We start from the raw sequence: 18,037 nt of genomic DNA on the forward strand, positions 1-18,037 counted from the left end.
AGATGGACGCTTGTTCCACAACAAATGGGTTTTCTGTCAACAAGGTAACATGCTAAAAATTTAGCATAGCACATAAGATGAGCAGATTGGTCAGTATTAACCCTTTACGAAACCTCACACCCTCCACTTTCCCATAAACATAACCGACTGATTACCGTTTGGATCCTGGATGTTTTTTTAAAGGATTCTTTATTATAGTGAGATAGGGCCGTTTTCACCATATGTGCATATAAGTCCACGATAAATGGTCAGAATGCTTTGCAAAACAAGACAAGACAAGTTCACCATAATTTCTGACATGTGAAAGTATGATCCAGATCCTGGCAATATTCTGGATACGAACATCCAGAATAAGAAAAAGGTACTGGGTCGTCATAATTTTTAACACTGCCAGAAAACAAATTAACCTACAAACTTGCAACTAACTCCAAATTGTAGCAGACAGTCTGCTGAAAGAGAGTATAACATTTAAGTAGGACTAAAGTGTTGCGTGACAATCACATTATACTTGGTGGAGGTCTGCGCTCTCTGAGTGCTTTTCTAGTTATTTAATATTATGATGAGAAATTTGCGAGAAAAGAAAGGAAACTTCCATCATTTTGAACCGTTTCTTCAAGTGTTAATCCTGGCATATTTGGTTAAGACAGTGAAACTAGAAAAAGGCGTACCTGGTAAAAATTTAAAAAGTAGCATCATCACTAGGACGTTAGCATCATTTCAAAGCCTCTAACTTGATTCTAGCTTCACAGAGTCGCTTCTGTTGCTGTGATTTTGGGGAACAAAAATCTTCAATTCTTTTATAGTGTTAGCCTCTGTTCTATTATGAAGTTTCATTTGCAGATGCATGTATGTGTGTACACCTGCATTCCAGTCATACCACTGAGAGAAGGAGGCTGTATTACAGCACTGACACTCCTTCACTTGGCTTCCTTCTCCTCCTCCTTACTCCAGGAAGTAATTGAACTTGAGCAAACATGTGCACGCGCTCACACACACACACATACACACACACACACACACACACACACACACACACACACACACACACACACACACCCACACACACACACATACACACACACACACACTCCCACAATCCAAACCAATCACATAGGCCATACCTTTGAGTCAGTAGTGTTGTGCAGAAGTTAACACCAGCTTTAGCCTCTAGAGCGCAACACTCGCACATCAGTCAGGTTGCCTCTTAATAACGAAACTCGGTCCCGTGGAGGTCTCACAGCCTGCAGTTGTTACTGTCACTCATTATCATCACAGCCTCCCCCTGCGCGCGCACACACACACACACACACTCACACACACACACACCAGCAAGTTGGAGCCTGTACAAACACCCACACATGACCCCAGTATGCATGCACACACATTCACCCACTTTCAGAAGCACACACACAAAAAAGCACACATGAGCCAAGGAGCATGGGCAGCAGGGTCACCCTAGCGCCATGCTTCATAAAGGGCGCCGTTACAATAGGTTTACTGTTACTCTGACGGCTGCTGGGATACAATAGGACTGAATGTACTGGACTGATGCTTCTCCACTCCTCTCCATTTTTCACTTGATGACAAGGAAGACTGACTGAGACGGGACAGCATGTTATCAGAGGACGCCCCTGAAGGTGAGTCGGCTCATTGCAGGGTTAATGTGTACCTCCATTTCTGTGCGTAGTAAAAGTGTAGTGCTGACAGTCAGATATGTGGGGGAACAATTTATGGATTTCCTGATTTTGGTGAGGCTAATACTCCTTTGAAAGCAGGCCATGATGGGCTTCAAACACTTCTGTGATATCATTTCAGAAAACATTAAAGTCCTTGAACTCTATATGAAAGGCAACATTTTTAAAATTCTGAATAAAGTCTGACAATATCGCCCAACTGGGACACCTTATTACACCTTGAGCATATATCTTACATACAGGGCATGAAAGTTACACAAAAGCTGTTTTTGGTTGCATCATGGGGGGAAATTTTCAAAAATTCAGAAAATAATGACAGACAGGAAAGGCTGGAAAAGGAGAGTAAATCAAAGGGAAGACTTGGCACACAGGAAATGAGAGGCATTAAGCTAAAGGAGGTATAACATGAACTGCCAATTTCACAGGCCAACACCTCAGGAGGGCAGCTAGGTAAAGTGGATCAAAGTACAGAGAGCGAAGGAAGGAGAGAGGGGTGCCACTGAGAGAAGAAAAGAAGAGAAGAGAGGAGAGTAAAAAGAGGAGAGGGGGATTAGAATAAGACGATAGGAGGTGGGGTTTGGTTTGGGGTGACAGATGGGACTCACCCAGATCCAGAGGGGTGTGGTGATGATCAGTGAGATTCCTGTGAGTTGGGACAAGCAGGAGATATTTGCACTGCAGCTGTCAATGGTTCAACACCTACGCAGCCCCACCCTCCTCCCCCTCAGATTATGCACACACTCATGCACACGTTCACAGTCATATTTTATATCTCGTGACCGTGCTACATGGTTGGTTTCATTACTGAGTTAATCGTTATGCTGGAAAAGTTCTTTTCAGACAGGAACCATGATTCATGTTCTTGTGTTGTTAAAGATTAACTTACCTTCTGTTGGTGTCTGGGTAATAGGGGGTGTACAGGCTGTGTTTGTTTATGGTGTGGCCTGTCTGTATTTTATTATGCTTTGTTGGCCATAGTTCAACTGTAACACAATCATCATAGAGAGGAGCTCAGCTGAAGCCTACAAGACTAATGCAGCAATGTTGTGAGGATGTAAACAACAGCCTTGTGCAATTATCAAAAACATCTAACCTTTCCAAAATTAAGCACTATTGAATACAACAGAAATATAAAGTAAATTATTCAACATGATCAATTAGGACAAAATTAAAAGAGCACCACAGGATTATGTGTGTATACAACAAGATTATCCTATGTAGGCTCACCAATTATGTGGTGAATGGAGAAAACAAATCAGTTTTTTGAATATTATATATTATTAAAAGTAACATAGGAACACTAATTTGAAGTATGTCCAGGAAAAATTAAATAAAAACATTTACTTGAAGCAAAATTCACGCCAATTACCTTTTAAAAGTTAGACATATACTGTCAGACATGTATATTGATAAAATATTACTTTAATAATGCACTAAAATCCAAGTCAGGTCATTAAAGGGCAAAGGACTAATAATGATAAAATAACCGAGTAAAGTACATAAACTAAGATATTTTTTACCAACTGTTGTTTTATTAAGGGAGTGTAAAGAGGTAGAGGAGTGTGTTACTTCACCACTTTGGTCAAAAAAAGCAGTTTATTTGATAAAATCAAGTGGGATTTTTGTGATTTGCACCCATTAGGTCATGTTTACCTGGCACCAAGAATATAACACAGCTTTTGGGGTCATTGGGGTTTTTACGAGTCAGAGACCGTTTGAAGAAATTATGTTGCTGAAACCTCATGAAAAATGTAGGGTACCGCAATAACCCCGATGAAGCCATTTCAACTCCTGCTGCTTAAAATTTCTGACTGAGAAACTCCTTTTGATGTACTAAAGTGAAACCAAAACACCCCCCACAATAAACCCAGAAGTCTAACATTAAATTAGGAGCCCTAATATGCACACTCCACCACAAACGCCTGGTGCATGTTCACATGTGCTTGGTGTCATCTCCACCAATCCAAAAGGCGATGCACTTTATTTTCCCATTATCTCTAATTACGTTAAGACTGTTGCTTGGTGATACCACAACTGTATATCCCATAATGCATCACTTGATGAAGTTTAGTCCCAACAAGTTGTGAGCAATAAAAATTTCCCTTGATTTGCCTAAAGAATAATAATAATAATAAAAAAAAAGAAAGAAAATCAAAGATTCAAATGTCATCACTGTGCATTTGCAACCAGAGCATTTTTTTTTTTACAATTTTGTTCACAAAAGTTGGCCTTGTATTAAAATTGTAAAAGTTGAAGTAGAAAATAAATAAATAAATAAATAAATAAATAAATAAATAATTTAGAGACTTAAATATTATGCGATAGAAACACTGGGGCAGCCAACCTGGAGTAGAATTAGCTAATTTAGCTAGCTTGATTCAGTGCAATAACATTAATGCTAACGTGTACACTCCGTTAGTTTATCAAAACTAAGTTTGGTTATGTCAAAGGTTGTTTATTGTGTTGATATGTTCCAGTATTACAAAACCGGGCTATGACTCAAGCTTGTAGGAACAAACCTGACCCTATCAGCTAATGGTTAGCAGGTCAACATGAAGCTATCGGTTTGCCCGCCCCGCATTCTCACCTGAACGGAAGTATACATAAAAGGCAGTACAGGTAGAGTCAGACGCTCTCCTCCTCCCCCTGAACCAGGTAGTAGCGCTCTCATGTGTTGCTCACTGTCGGCTGCGAGGAGCAGGCATGACGCTAAACACGTCTTGCTGTTGTAAAAATGAGACAACCTGAAATCTTCTTCTTCTGTTTCCTCATTATCAGTAACTTCGCGGACTAATGGGGCTTATTCTGCTGAGCCTGATTCTGCGGTACTGGATCCACACCGTGGAGGGTAAGCAGGACTTCAAAATCAGGAGCAGCATGTTTATATTGAGCAGACCAAGAATAACAGGCACCTAGGAGCAGACCATAAAAGCTGTGTTGGTATTTATGACCAGTTAACATGTTTTACTGTGAGAAGCCTTATTTGAATTCATTTTACCTGCACTTAACAAGCCAGTGAAAGAGTAATACATGTAATAACTTTTGCTTCATTAATTTGCTTTCTAAAAGAAAAGTTGTTGTGAATATTTTATTTGCTTTTTCATCAAATAATGAAGGGGCCTTTATCCTTTAAATGCTTACTTTATCTGTGCTCTGTACTGCAGGATCATGTTCAGCTGGCAGCGCTGTGACTTGTGACCAGTGTCTGCAGCTTAGTTCGCACTGTGCCTGGTGCACACAGGAGGTAAGCAGACAAAACTGCATTTAACACCAAACAACACATTAAGTGAATAATCATAATGCATCACAGAATGTGTGAATTTTTGGTGCTGATCTGCAAAATGACATTGCTTGTATGGAAGTTTACACCTGGTGATGATGACAGACTGCGTTGGATAAAACATTAACAAATCCCCATCCTTTCACAACAATGTGTGACTTTTTTCTCCATTTTTCAGAATTTTACAGACTGGTTTTCAGTCAGTGAAAGATGTGACACACTGGATGTTTTATTAGAAAAAGGATGTACCCAGGACCGGATTGAATACCCTGTTTCCGAAAGCCAAATCCTGCAGAATCGCCCTCTTGGGAAGACGACCAGCAAAACTAACAGCACTCAAATCTCACCACAGAAAATGGCACTCAAGCTTCGGCCTGGTAGGAAGCCCCAACATGTTTTCATTCAATAATTTTCCATGAGAAGTTCTTCCTCATTTTCAAGCAGAAGTAAGGTGTTGTTTTTGCTCTTGCACAGGTAGTCAGGTGAGTTTCCAGGTTAAGATTCAGCACACTGAAGACTATCCTGTGGACATTTACTACCTGATGGACCTGTCAGCATCCATGATTGATGATCTGGAAAAGATCAAAGACCTGGGCTCTTCTCTGTCTAAAAAGATGGCAAAGCTCACCAGTAAATTCAGAATGGGATTTGGATCTTTTGTGGAAAAACCTGTCCTGCCTTTCATCAAGATAACAGAAGAAGAACTGGCCAACCCCTGCAGGTAAACATTAAATATTAAATACGTTGTCAGCCTTCAACAAAATCATCAATCCTGCTGAATGTTAACTGTCACAAGTTTGACTTTTGACTTCTGCTGTGCTGCAGTACCACAGGCTACGACTGCCTGCCAACATTCGGATACAAACACGTCTTGTCACTTACGAGTAAAACAGATGAGTTCAACGAGATCATAAGAAAGCAGAGGGTTTCTGCTAATATTGATCTGCTTGAGGGTGGCTTCGACGCCATCATGCAGGCAGCTGTCTGTGGGGTAAGGTTTTTTTTTTTTATGAATAGGTTTTTCATAATGTTTTCCTGTGTGATTCTGTCCTGTTAACCTAATTAGTTAATTAATCGTTTTATCTTCACTTAAAGCTTTGTTTGACTTGCCAAATGTGGCATCAATATTAATTTTTTTCAGGACAAGAAAAACTCCTAATAAATCCAATTTAGAGTCCATTTATCTCACTGAACCATGACCTCTGGAAACAATAGTTCAGCTGGTTTAGTGTAATCCAGACAAAACTGACACAAATTAAAGACAGAAAATCAACCAGGCACCGATTTATCTTTTTATCATTCTAAATCAAGTTTGTGGCTCTCTTCTTTTATATAAAAAGTTTTTTAAATTTACTATTTTGTAAAACATAGGGATTTAGTTTATGGTAAATATTAATGACTGACGAGAAATTAGGGATTTTTGGATGACTATTTTCAAATGTAGATGAATACACAACATCTATTAAATATCTATGGCATCAAATAGATGCCATAAATGGAGTAACATGTCGCATGAGGCAACACTAAGCTCTCTTGATTTGTATGTGACAAAAAAGCATGAGCAACACCCTGTGTCTCCTCACAGGACAGAATAGGCTGGAGGAATGACTCGATGCGTTTGCTGGTGTTTGTCAGTGATGCTGACTCACACTTCGGGATGGACAGCAAGATGGCCGGCATTGTGATCCCCAACGATGGTCAGTGTCACCTGGATGTCAATAACGAATACTCCATGTCCACTGTGCAGGTAAACCCTTATATATTAATTTCTTCCATTATTCCCCTCAGATTTTCCTCTTGGTTGTTTAAATCCTTTTTATGAACTTAGTTTAATGAATTATGATTCATGTGTCACTGTGTGGTCAGCTGCAGTGAATCGTATCAGCCTTACAGCACATTCACAGCTGACCTTTTCCCTTTTTTCCTCCTTAGGAGTATCCCACTCTCGGTCAGCTGATTGATAAAGTGGTGGAGAATAATATCCTGCTTATATTTGCAGTGACAGAAAAACAGGAGAGCAACTATAAGGTAACAATTTCCATCCATGAATGTGTATGATTTTTTTTTCTCAGTAAAATATGTCACAACTGGAGAACAGAAATAATTAAGCACTTGTATGAACACACTGTTTACTGAGGTTTTACATATTTATTCATGGAGCTGCATTTTCGTTTCGACCTGTTGGAACTAGCCCTCAGTTCCTCGCTATTTTGTCAGACAAGTTTGAGCCAAGTCTGCCCACATTTGTTTCACTGATTTTTCTGTCTATCTGTTGTTTTTTTGCAGAACTATGCAAATTTCATACCTGGCGCCACAGTCGGGGTCGTGGCTTCGGATTCAAGGAACATCCTGGAACTGATTCTGTCAGCATACAAAGTAAATAAACTGTGTTTGTATTGTGGATGTGCTGTAAGACACCCGTCATAAGTAATAATCAGGAAAACACCTGCTATTTTAAAATCAGTAAATGCTTTAATTATAAATAAAGATTGATTGATTGATTGATTGATTGATATTTCAGTTCTTGTCATCAAAATGTTTTAGTCTCTATTCAGAGCCAAACTTGTTCATCTGAGCATTAATGAACATATAGTAGGGATGAAATGAGCATCTCTTTGTCTTGTGTTTCACATCACAGGCATCAGACAGTATCTCTGCTTTCTCCATTCCTCCTTACCCTCCTGCTTTTCCTCTTTCATTCTTTCTCCTGTTACGTTTTTCCCTCCACCACCCAGTACTTTGCATCAGCATGTTTGACAGCAAGTCTCTGCTTGTTGCAGCTGTTTGATGTCCTCGCCCCTCTGACTCTTTCTTCCCTACTCTCTCTCTGTCTTCCTCTGTGTCTACCTTTTGCACGCTTGAGTCCTTTGGTAAATCCCTCTTGGCGGCGGTGATGGGTGGCAAGTCCTTTAATTACTTCATCAGTTTCGCCGCTTACTCCTACTCTAAGCCTCTGTCACGTTCACCATACTGAAGAAGGGAGGCCTTGTTTTTCACTGACTTAAGTTATTTGATGTTGGTGTGGGAAAAATAAAACAAAAACGCTTATTTCAGTGTTAGAATACAGGGAATTGTTATTTATACTCACCTACTACTTTTTATTAATGCATTTTGATCACCAGAGACACTCCCTAAATACTCTTCAACATATTCCCTTAAAGTCTTCTGAACCCTTCCTGTCCTCTTTTCTTTAATCCATCTTCAATTGTGTGTGTATTATAAACATCTCTCTGTTTTCTTCCCCGTAGCAACCCTAAAGACGCACTGAGTACAATTATAGGCCTACAGGAAACACACAATTTAGCCTCTGATGACACCCAGACAGACCGTCACAGAGGTCATTAGTCAGTCAAGCACAGCCTTTCCTCCCGCTGAGGTCAGCTGTCACTCTTTTCCTCAGGTGCTTTATGCAGCACAGCACACCTGGGATGATGACTCACACAAAAAGAGAGAGGTAGATAGATGGTTTTGGACTGCCTCAGCACGCTACAGGTCAGGGCAAGGTGAAAGTGTAATTCCACTTAACACCCTGGAAATCCCTCTTCTGTAAAACATGGCGTTTTATATTGTGTTTAAAGTCAGTTCTTTGTGATTTTTCTACTTTTGTTGAGCAGAAAACATCAGTTTTAATTCCATACTAAGAGCTGAAACATGTATAAACTCTCCTCCAGGAGCTGCGTTCAGAGATTGAGCTGGAGGTCCTTGGAGACACTGAAGAGCTCCAGATGTCCTTTACAGCCATTTGTCCAAATGGGACCATCCATCCTGGTGTAAAACACTGCTCCAAGATCAAACCTGGAGAGACGGTCAGTTTCTGTGTCTGTAACAGCTCTTTTTGTCATGTTCTCAATCTATTGTGTGGCGAATGCAGCAGCTCAAATGACTGAGTGTCGTGTGTTGCCCCTTGTCATCTGTGCATTCTTCTTGTTTCCTTTATCCATAAGTGTTGTTCTTCCATGATCCATGATCCATGTCTTGTGTTGTTTTCTGTGTTTCCAATTGTATATCCTGATTTATTTTGTAGTTCTTATTTTGTTTCACCTGCACATTGTCTCACACCTGTGTCTATTTAATCTCCATGTTTCTTCATTAAACCAAAAGGGAGGACCGAATTGCAAAAAAGCTAAAAATATTTATTCAACTAAAGTCCAAAAACCACTTACTTGGAGAACGCAAAACAACAGGGGAAAATCACAAGACACACAGTAAACATTACACTACATCATAAAACTGTCATTAAAAGTGAAGAAATTCAGAGAGAGTAAATTAAAACAGGTGAAAATAATGCAGTCAAACAGGAGGGAAACACAAGGACAGGAGGTCCAACTAAACTAGACACACAGTAAGTAAGAAGTACAAAATAAAATAGGAAGCACAGGTAAAAACAGAAAACAGGACATGTATCACAGAGAACAGCAAGGATGGATAAACAAGAACAAAACACAAATGACTAAGGGCAACTCGTGAAAAACTCACAAGAGAAATATAGAAACAGGATTATAATTCAAGAAATAATGACAGTAAAAAGGAAAAACTCAGTTAGCGATCAAAGCAAAGTAAAGCTCCTTTAATGCGTTGGATTCAAATGAGACATTTAAAGCAGCTATCGGCACTTTAGCTCTCACAGTCAAGTTTTTGTTCTACGAGGAGGATCTGTTTTGATTGCACCTCTCCACCTTGTGGCCCAGAGTCTCCACATACATGACTTTTAGTGAGGCGTGTGTTTGCTTTGGAAGTAAATGGAGATCAGATCGAAACAGTTTTTCTTTGTTCAAGACAACTTTTTACTGGATACAATGCGCTGAGGTTTGGCAGTTCTCAGTACAGTTACGTTGTGCTATGGTTTAAAATGTGACGACAAGCAAATGTTGTAGCAGCCGGCTATATATTGTGACATTGTCAACCAATGTCAGACATTGTTCGACATATCTGTAGACTAACGTGACAACAGGTAAACACTGTCAGCTAATAAGTGGTTTAGCATCTGTTTATATTTAGCGCAGCTAGCAGTCCAGTGCTCTAAGACATGTCTGTAATGTGTAGCGTTAGTAAATCCTGGCTATGTCCTGCCAGTCATCTACCAAGCAGAGCTAACGTAACCTCACTCTTCATTTTATTGATAGACTCTCAAGTTTGAACAGACCACTGCAGAATAACTACTGCATTTGGGTTGGAATGAACATTATCATAAACAGCTTAGCCTCTGTTTTATAGAGTGATATAGCCCGAGCTAAAGGATAATTAGCCTTTAGCTCAGGCTGTACCACGCTCTTGTTTAGCTTTCTTCTGCTCTTCTGTCCTTTTTCTGTCTGACAGTTAGGCCCCAGTGTTCACCATCACTACAAAATTAGTAATAGAAATCGTTTTTAGCAGAGAAAAACACAGATCTCTGTGTTTTATCTCTTCTCACTACTAAACTTTGTCAGCTGGCATTGTGTTGACCTAGACATGCCTTAAATCAATCCGGTCCTGCTCGACCAGATTGGAAAGTTAAGAAGTAGCAATTTGAAATAACATGTAACCAGCAATATTCCCGCTGATAATCTCATTTTAAAGTGTTGATTACAATCGGGCATATTTCTAAGGGAGACTTTTTCAAGATCAAACTCTTCACAGCCCCTTTAAAAGTGGGCGTACCAGTTTTTAGTAAACTGATAAGATGACTTTGAATGTGGCCCCCCTTTGATCCTGCAGACCAATTTGGATCAAATTTAGTCTGCGTGACTCGAGACATGCATAAGACATTTTTCTTATTGGCAACAACTGCTTGAAAAGGTCAGCACCTGCTATGGGTAGGGCTATGTCAGCAATCAACAGTTTCAAAGCAAGCATGTGACTCTTTCATGGAAATATTTTTCATTTAACACACAAACACATTATTCATTCCTTAAATAACACTAAAAACAGCATTATTATTGAAATGTAGTTTCTAATGATCATTTCCTAAAGAGGAGTAAATAGAGAATCCAATGGGGACTATCTTCAGAGGCAGGTTAATACACAACTGTTGGTCAGTGCATATTTTTGGCAGCGAATGGTGTGTGTTGGATTGATACACAATGAGCTGCTCTCCCATATTTATGGTAATCAGTGAACTTGTTCCTAAGTACAACAATGAGGCTCATTGATGTGTTTTAGAGAAAACTGATGGAGGAACAATCTGTGTCAGGCTCTTGTGACACTGGCAAAAGGATAATCAGTTTTTGTTCATTGTTAATCAAGGTGTTTTATCTTTGCTCTTCAGGTGGTATTCAACGTGTCTGTAGAGCTCCCTGAGTGCATCCCAGGGGTCCGACACTTCTCCCTCAAACCAGTGGGCTTACAGGACAGTTTGGATGTTGAACTGGAGTCTCTTTGCTCGTGTGACTGCCAGCATCCTCCTGAAGCAAACAGCAGCCAGTGCATCGAGGGCCAGGGGGCTTTCCAGTGCGGCGTGTGTGTGTGTCAGCCAGGGTTCATGGGAGCAGAGTGTGAGTGCAATGAGGAGAGCGCTCTGTTGAGTAACTGCCTCGCGAACAATGAGTCCTCGATATGCAGTGGTCAGGGACAGTGCTACTGTGGGCAGTGTGTGTGTGAGGCATCCAGCTTTGGACGCATCTACGGGCCTTACTGCGAGTGTGATGACTATTCATGTGCTCGACATCGTGGGGAGCTCTGTGGAGGTGAGTCTTACTTTTCCGTCCTATAGATACTTTACTTTTTCAGACGAGGCTGCTCCTTTAATGAATGTACGTTCACAGGCCATGGGACGTGTGACTGTGGGGAATGTCACTGTGAAAGCGGTTGGACAGGCGAGTACTGTAACTGCAGCAGCAGCACTGAGGCATGCATGTCAGATGATGGCGCTGTCTGCAGCGGCCGGGGAAGATGTGAGTGTGATCAGTGCATCTGCACCGTACCAGGAGCATTTGGAGACAAGTGTGAGAAGTGCCCAACGTGTGGAGACGCCTGCAGCTCTGCAAGGTGAGAGCACATTCACACCAACCTTGGAGAAAAAAAAGATGTAATGTGGAGCGTTCTGGGAGCTGTAATTGTTGTATCTGTAAATGAAACACATAAGATGTTGTCTCCTTGCGCCACATGATCCGTCTGTTCTTTAGAGTACAGACAGATCAGATTCTGGTCTCCTTGTTCACATGTGTCTACACCTTCCATGTGACATCAAAAGACAACCAATGTCCCCAACATAGCACCAAGAGATTTCCTTTCTGCTTTGTAAAGCAGCTGTCAGGGCTTGTGCCATCTGATACCACTGTTACTAACTGATCCAGAGAGGGAAGCCTTGGGAAAACTGTGATAAGTGACCAACACTGGGATTTCTTTGTGCTCACTTTGTCAGTGATGGAAGACTCATTAAAATCTCTCTAGAAGAGTGTGTATCATAAGGAAAACTTTTGTCTTTGCTTTTGAAAACACCAGGAGCTGTGTGGAGTGCCATCTGCAGGACAAGGACGATGCTGAGCCATGTGAGCAAAAGTGCAGCACCCCAAAAGTTTCAATCAACACAACAGCAGGTAAAAAAATAACCCATATAACAATCACAATTCTGTTTTACACAACATGAATCATGGTGCCAGGCCTATCTTATCTGTGGTGGTGATGGAAGCACATTTTTTAAAAGGGACAGGGTGAAGTAGTCTTTGGTTGATCTGCTTTATGGGGTAAAGAAAAAGATATATGCCACTCTCAAGCTTTTGCTGATGTCATCACATATTGTCTGTGTTTATTGTGCTAGTATTTCTGGGTATCTGCTGTTTTTTATTTGCTTTTGTCTGCTGATCAAGCCATAACTGATGCTTATTAGATATAAACTAACTCTATAAAAGGTGTAAATGAGCTGTACACTGTCCCCTGCAAAAACAAACTGTAGATTTATTTAATGATACTCTCTCAAGACTTGAGTGAGTAATCCAAACCCTCTGATGTTATTTCTTTAACTAGGTGGGTTTGAGAATCATGGCTCATGTCATATCAAGACATTGACATCAGCAATAATCTACAGATTCCCAATTTTTTTCTGCTAAAAAGTCACTAAATTACTGAGGTATTGTGTTGAATAGGCAATAATTTATCTAGGAAGGTAATCTCAGTGCTTCTTATTTTTGCTTGAATACAGAATAATATTCGCTGCCAATCTGCTCACTGCTTGCTGATTTGTAGCAGACTCAGCAGCTAGCATAGGCATCATGTCTCACATAACATACTTTGCAAGGATTCTGTTTAATCCTTCCTGGTTTACAGATTTAAAAATCAAGACTTAAGACGTACTGGTTATGGTGAACACTCACCATTCTGTCATGTTTGGGTTGGCTGTGGCTCAATGGTACAGTAGGTTGTCTCTCAATCGGAAGGACAGGGATTTGATCACAGGTCTCTTAAAGTGTCCTGGGGCAAGGCACTTCATCCCAAACTGGCCCCAGTTTCTGCCCCATCAGTGTATGAATGTGGTGTAAATGGGTGAATGTGACTAGTAGAGTAAAAGAGGTTAGAGTCATCATGCCCTGAGAAAAAATATAGGGACACCGCTCCTGGTATTAAGTATTGGTGTGTCAGTGCCCCTCAAAGCTGGATCTGTTTCTGTGGGAAGGGGCCAATCCAGGCGACCAGCTCTGTGCCTTTTTTTACCGGCGCTCTTGGCTACTTGATTTTGAAATTTTACCCCTGATACACTGTCTTTGTTTTTTTTTGCTGAACCACCAGTCTACAGGGTACAAAAGTTTACAACTGAATAGAACTTGTGTACATTTTGAAGCTTTGTTTTGCTGGTAAAAAATTAAATATTTCATAGTTTAGATAAATATTAACTTCAGTAATTCTATACACTTATTTTTTACCTTTTACCCAAAACATCACCAGTGTTATACCACAGTAGGGCATGCAGGTTATTATTTAACACTGGTATTGGATCAGTATCAGTATCGATATTGGTTGATACCAAAAGCCCAGTAGGTGCAACCTCTACTGCTGGGTTATTTAATGCTATGTAGTTGTTGGCTGTTTGATGTTCTTTTTAATAAATGATTTTACTGATGATGTTGCGGTTGTGCTAGTTTTACACATAAGCTCATTATATCTAAACCATTTTGTCAAAACATATCATGCATCGCACACAGCAAAGGTCTCATCAGGACAGCAGTTTAGTATCTGTTTGATACTTGAAACTTGCTGAAGATAATTAATGCATCACAGGGAATATTTTGTTCCCTACATAATCATCTACAGCAGCTTTGGGTGTGGACTATTGTTGTGTTTGATGCTTTGAAGCCAGAGGGAAGCTTCAAAAGCTGAAACTTAAGAAACATACACTATTATTGCTTATTATCCAGGTTTTCGTTTGTTTTTCTTTTCAACTTACTGCAAGGCGCTTAGGAGTGTGTTACTTGATGTTTTTTGATGTTTTTTCTTGGAACAACTTTTAAAACAGACCTCAACATCCTCTTGAAGAAGTCAGTGCAAGATAATTTCTGTAATGCGTGAACATAGAATGAATCAACACCATGAAGAAAATAACTGATGATTTATTTATAAAAAAGAAATAAAAAACAGGCAGGGTGGGTTTTTTTAGAACATCACAAAAAAGTGTTGTGGTAGATAATTGTCTGTAAGTTAGAGCTTCAGATTCAGAGATTCTAATATTAGTTTTTTTCATCCTAAAGCAAAGTCTTGTTCTCAAGTTTGTATTTTCCTAATGTCCTGAAATCAACCCCCGTATTATTCAAATAAACCACATGTCCTGATACACTGGCCTCTTGGCAGACCCTTATTGGACTTGCTTGTTGTTGCTGGAGTTTGCTCGATGTTTTTTATCATGGTATCAACACCAGGCTGTGCTAAGTTTCCCCATGGGTCACAGATTTGGAGGAATGCTGACCTGCATCGACTCGGGTGTCCCTCTGAAGCCCATATCCCCCCTCTCTCTAACACAACACCATCCATGTCCATGTCCAGCAGCGGACAATGGGGAACATATTATTTACCTTGTCGTACAGGCAGAGCTATTGTAGTGTCTGTGAATAGCCAAAGGACCCCGTCTTCCTTTATAGAGGAGATTATTTTAAACCCGCTATACTTGTGCAAGCTGAGAGGTATATCTGATTATCGCAGAGGATTTTTCAGGCTTCAGATGTGAAATACAATGGTGAGGTCCACACACACACATAGGCACACACCAGATTGTAGTCTTTGATATGGAAATCACACTGACAGCACAACAGGAGCGAGTATATCCTTTTACATTCCCAGCACAATGCAGAAAGGGGAGGTGATATGCGATGGATTTGTGTCTTGCTTATGGATATTTCTGTTCACATTGTTTCCAGATTATGACAAGAGTGCTTCAACACAGTGCACACTAATGACTGAAAATGAGTGCTGGATTTCATTCATTGGGGTCGCAGGTGAGACTGGGATCACTGCCTACAATCTCCAGATTTATGGTAAGCTCTCCAACAACAAGTCAAATCAAACCAAAAGAGAGTTTTGTTAAAAAAAACCAATCATATCCTCTGTTCTGTCCCAGGTTGTCCAGAACCTCCCAACATCCCCATGATTATTCTGGGGGTGTCCCTCTCCATTGTGTGTATTGGCCTGATCCTGCTGGGTGTGTGGAAGGTTCTGGTGTCTGTTCACGACCGTAAAGAGGTGGCCAAGTTTGAGGCAGAGAGGTCCAAGGCAAAGTGGCAGACGGTAAGGCATAAGTCTGAAGAATTTATGTCAACATACCTCAGCAAAAAAAACAACAAGAATGAAATGAATTAGGTAAAAATGTGTCCACGTGATAAGCTTTAAATAGCTTACATTTTTTATGTCCATCAGTTTGATTGAACAGTTTGGTTTGTAGTCAGATGGAACAATTTACCTCACCTCATCTGAACTTTACTTTATGGCATCTTTCATACATAAAAATATGTAGCCTTAAGTGCTGCATAGTTGTCCCTCACTTCTCCTGCTATTGTACAAATGGATATATGAAAAGCTTTTCAGTTCAATATTTGAGGAATGTCTGGGGGAAATATGGGATGGTAGGAAACAATAAATAGAAAAAAAGAAGAAACACATTAATTCTTGATTGAAGGATTTAAATACTGACTCCAAATCAACAATGTTTACATAGTTGTGTCACAAATCACTCACCAATCAATATGAAAAAAAATGTGATGAGAATTGAACCTGCCTTGTTTTTCATCATCCTGTTTTGTTCAAAGGTAAACTATTTTTTAATTGTTAAACTACAGTTCCCATAATGCTTTGAGAGATGTAAACAGGAAATGTGATTTAACCATGGATTAATTTTCCTTTCGGTTAAAAGTACAACCCTGATTGCTACATTCTGTGCAACTCTAGTCTTAAAAAGTGGGAACACATCGTTGTTTTTAGTCTTAACATGGTGACCATGTTTGGTACAAATGTTGCCTAATTTTGATGTTTTCATTACAAGAAATTTGATGATAGAATTAATTCATAAATGTTCACTTTGTCGTGTTTTTCTCTCCTTTTTATTCTCTTTTTACAGGGTACCAACCCTCTGTTCAAAAGCTCAACGTCAACATTCAAAAATGTGACTTATAAGAACACAGAGAGGGAAAAGATCATAACACTGGACCAGTACTGATGACAAACAGCATGCAAATCACCTGAGTGCACTTATCTGTGTTTGAGTGAGTGTGTATTAATAAGTGTGTATGTGTTATCGTGTGTCAGAGAGATGAAGTGAGAAATGTTGTTCTTTGTGTGTGTGTTTTTAGATGAATCTCTGTGTTGATTCTGAGTTGTTGTGCCACAGTGGAGAACACTGTGATAGACAAACACTACATGATGAAACTGCTGCTGTAAAAGTGCACTGCCATTGTACTGTTTAACACTGAACTTTCTTGCTGCATTATCCTTGAACAAACTTCAAAACTACTTTGTCTACTGTAACATGCAGCTTGGGAAAGAAAAGTCTACTCTTCTTGTGGTCTACTACTGAAAAAGAAATCTTTATTGTTATGAATGTAAATATGCAGGTGGATGATTTTTTTTTTAAGATATTGTGTTTGTTTTACTGTAAAGTGAGGCTGAGCCTTCCGTTGTTGATAATTACATTTTTAGTGGAATAGCACAAAAATAAAAATGAATTTTGACTTATTGTGAAGTTACACCCCTGGCATTTAAGGGTTTTAATGGGTTTTAAAAGAGTTCGATAACCTTCTGACCAACAGTAAAGTGATGGAGTTGTTTAGATCCAGTTCTGAAAGACATGTCATAGTTTAATTTGTGTGCCGTGAAACATTGAGCTCTGTCAGACAGAAACTTTCTTATTTTCTCTCTCTAGGCAAGTAAAGGAAGAGTGATAAAATGCATTTGCCAAGACCTGTAATAAACTTTATTTAACTGCTTCAGCTTTAACAGACAAGACGAAGCACTCAACAAAGTCTCATGGCTCTATTTTTGTGTAATGGATTGATCTAAATGTTGCTTCAACATACACGGTGAATTTTCCAACATCAAGTTGTTTTTCTTTGGAAACCACTACATACAGAAAACCTTAAATCACGTTATCTCATTGTTTTGTTTTGTCCTCTGTGCAACTTATTATGCAGTCAGAATTGGTATTTGATCTATTCATCTACATAAAAACGTTTCTGAGTCCGGGAGTAACCAGCACAACAACATATTTACTGCAATTTCACTGCACTCATTATACTTGACTGAACTTGACATCGATCATCACAGTTTGTCTTGGAGCTCAAAAATGTGCTTTCAGGAGGTGTGAGCTGTGTAACTGAAGACATCTTTGACTTGTGTTATAAAAACTTGCAGAGTCAAAAATCCTTTTGCCCTGAGACAGGAAAGTTTTTTGGATTTTCCAGATTTTGTCAACATAAAATATTTTCTCTTTAAACTTTGTATCAGCCTCATTTATCTGACAAGTCAAAATAAAAAGCAAAAAAAAAAAAAAGAGAGATAGGGATTGATTGTAGTAAGTAAAAAAAATCTGCTAATAGGGTAAGTAGAGGTTACTTATAAAGTTTGTTGAATAAGAATATTTTCCTTATTCAAGACACTTAAGTTTACTTACCCC

The 18,037-nt window shown here is 39.6% G+C and overlaps 1 protein-coding gene across 2 annotated transcripts; it reads left to right on the forward strand.

Annotated features, from left to right (window-relative positions):
* Positions 1-1,479: 1,479 nt before the first annotated feature.
* itgb6 (integrin, beta 6) lies at positions 1,480-17,710 on the forward strand. 2 transcript variants are annotated; one of them, XM_074666945.1, is made up of 16 exons: positions 1,480-1,637; positions 4,473-4,542; positions 4,859-4,938; positions 5,153-5,351; positions 5,449-5,695; positions 5,800-5,965; positions 6,560-6,721; positions 6,907-7,002; positions 7,261-7,350; positions 8,646-8,780; positions 11,219-11,636; positions 11,715-11,937; positions 12,394-12,488; positions 15,294-15,410; positions 15,494-15,660; positions 16,487-17,710. In XM_074666945.1, exons 2-16 carry the CDS (start codon positions 4,488-4,490, stop codon positions 16,583-16,585), a joined length of 2,349 nt encoding a protein of 782 aa, XP_074523046.1. In that variant the 5' UTR covers positions 1,480-1,637; positions 4,473-4,487; the 3' UTR covers positions 16,586-17,710. The 2 variants fall into 2 exon arrangements, with proteins under 2 accessions (XP_074523046.1, XP_074523047.1); XM_074666946.1 differs by lacking the exon at positions 1,480-1,637 and adding an exon at positions 4,325-4,349.
* Positions 17,711-18,037: the final 327 nt, after the last annotated feature.

The sequence above is a fragment of the Halichoeres trimaculatus genome, unplaced genomic scaffold (genome assembly GCF_033239565.1).
Source record: "Halichoeres trimaculatus isolate MK-OKI-2021-1 unplaced genomic scaffold, fHalTri1.1 fHalTri1_scaffold_3, whole genome shotgun sequence".
NCBI lineage: Eukaryota > Metazoa > Chordata > Actinopteri > Labriformes > Labridae > Halichoeres > Halichoeres trimaculatus.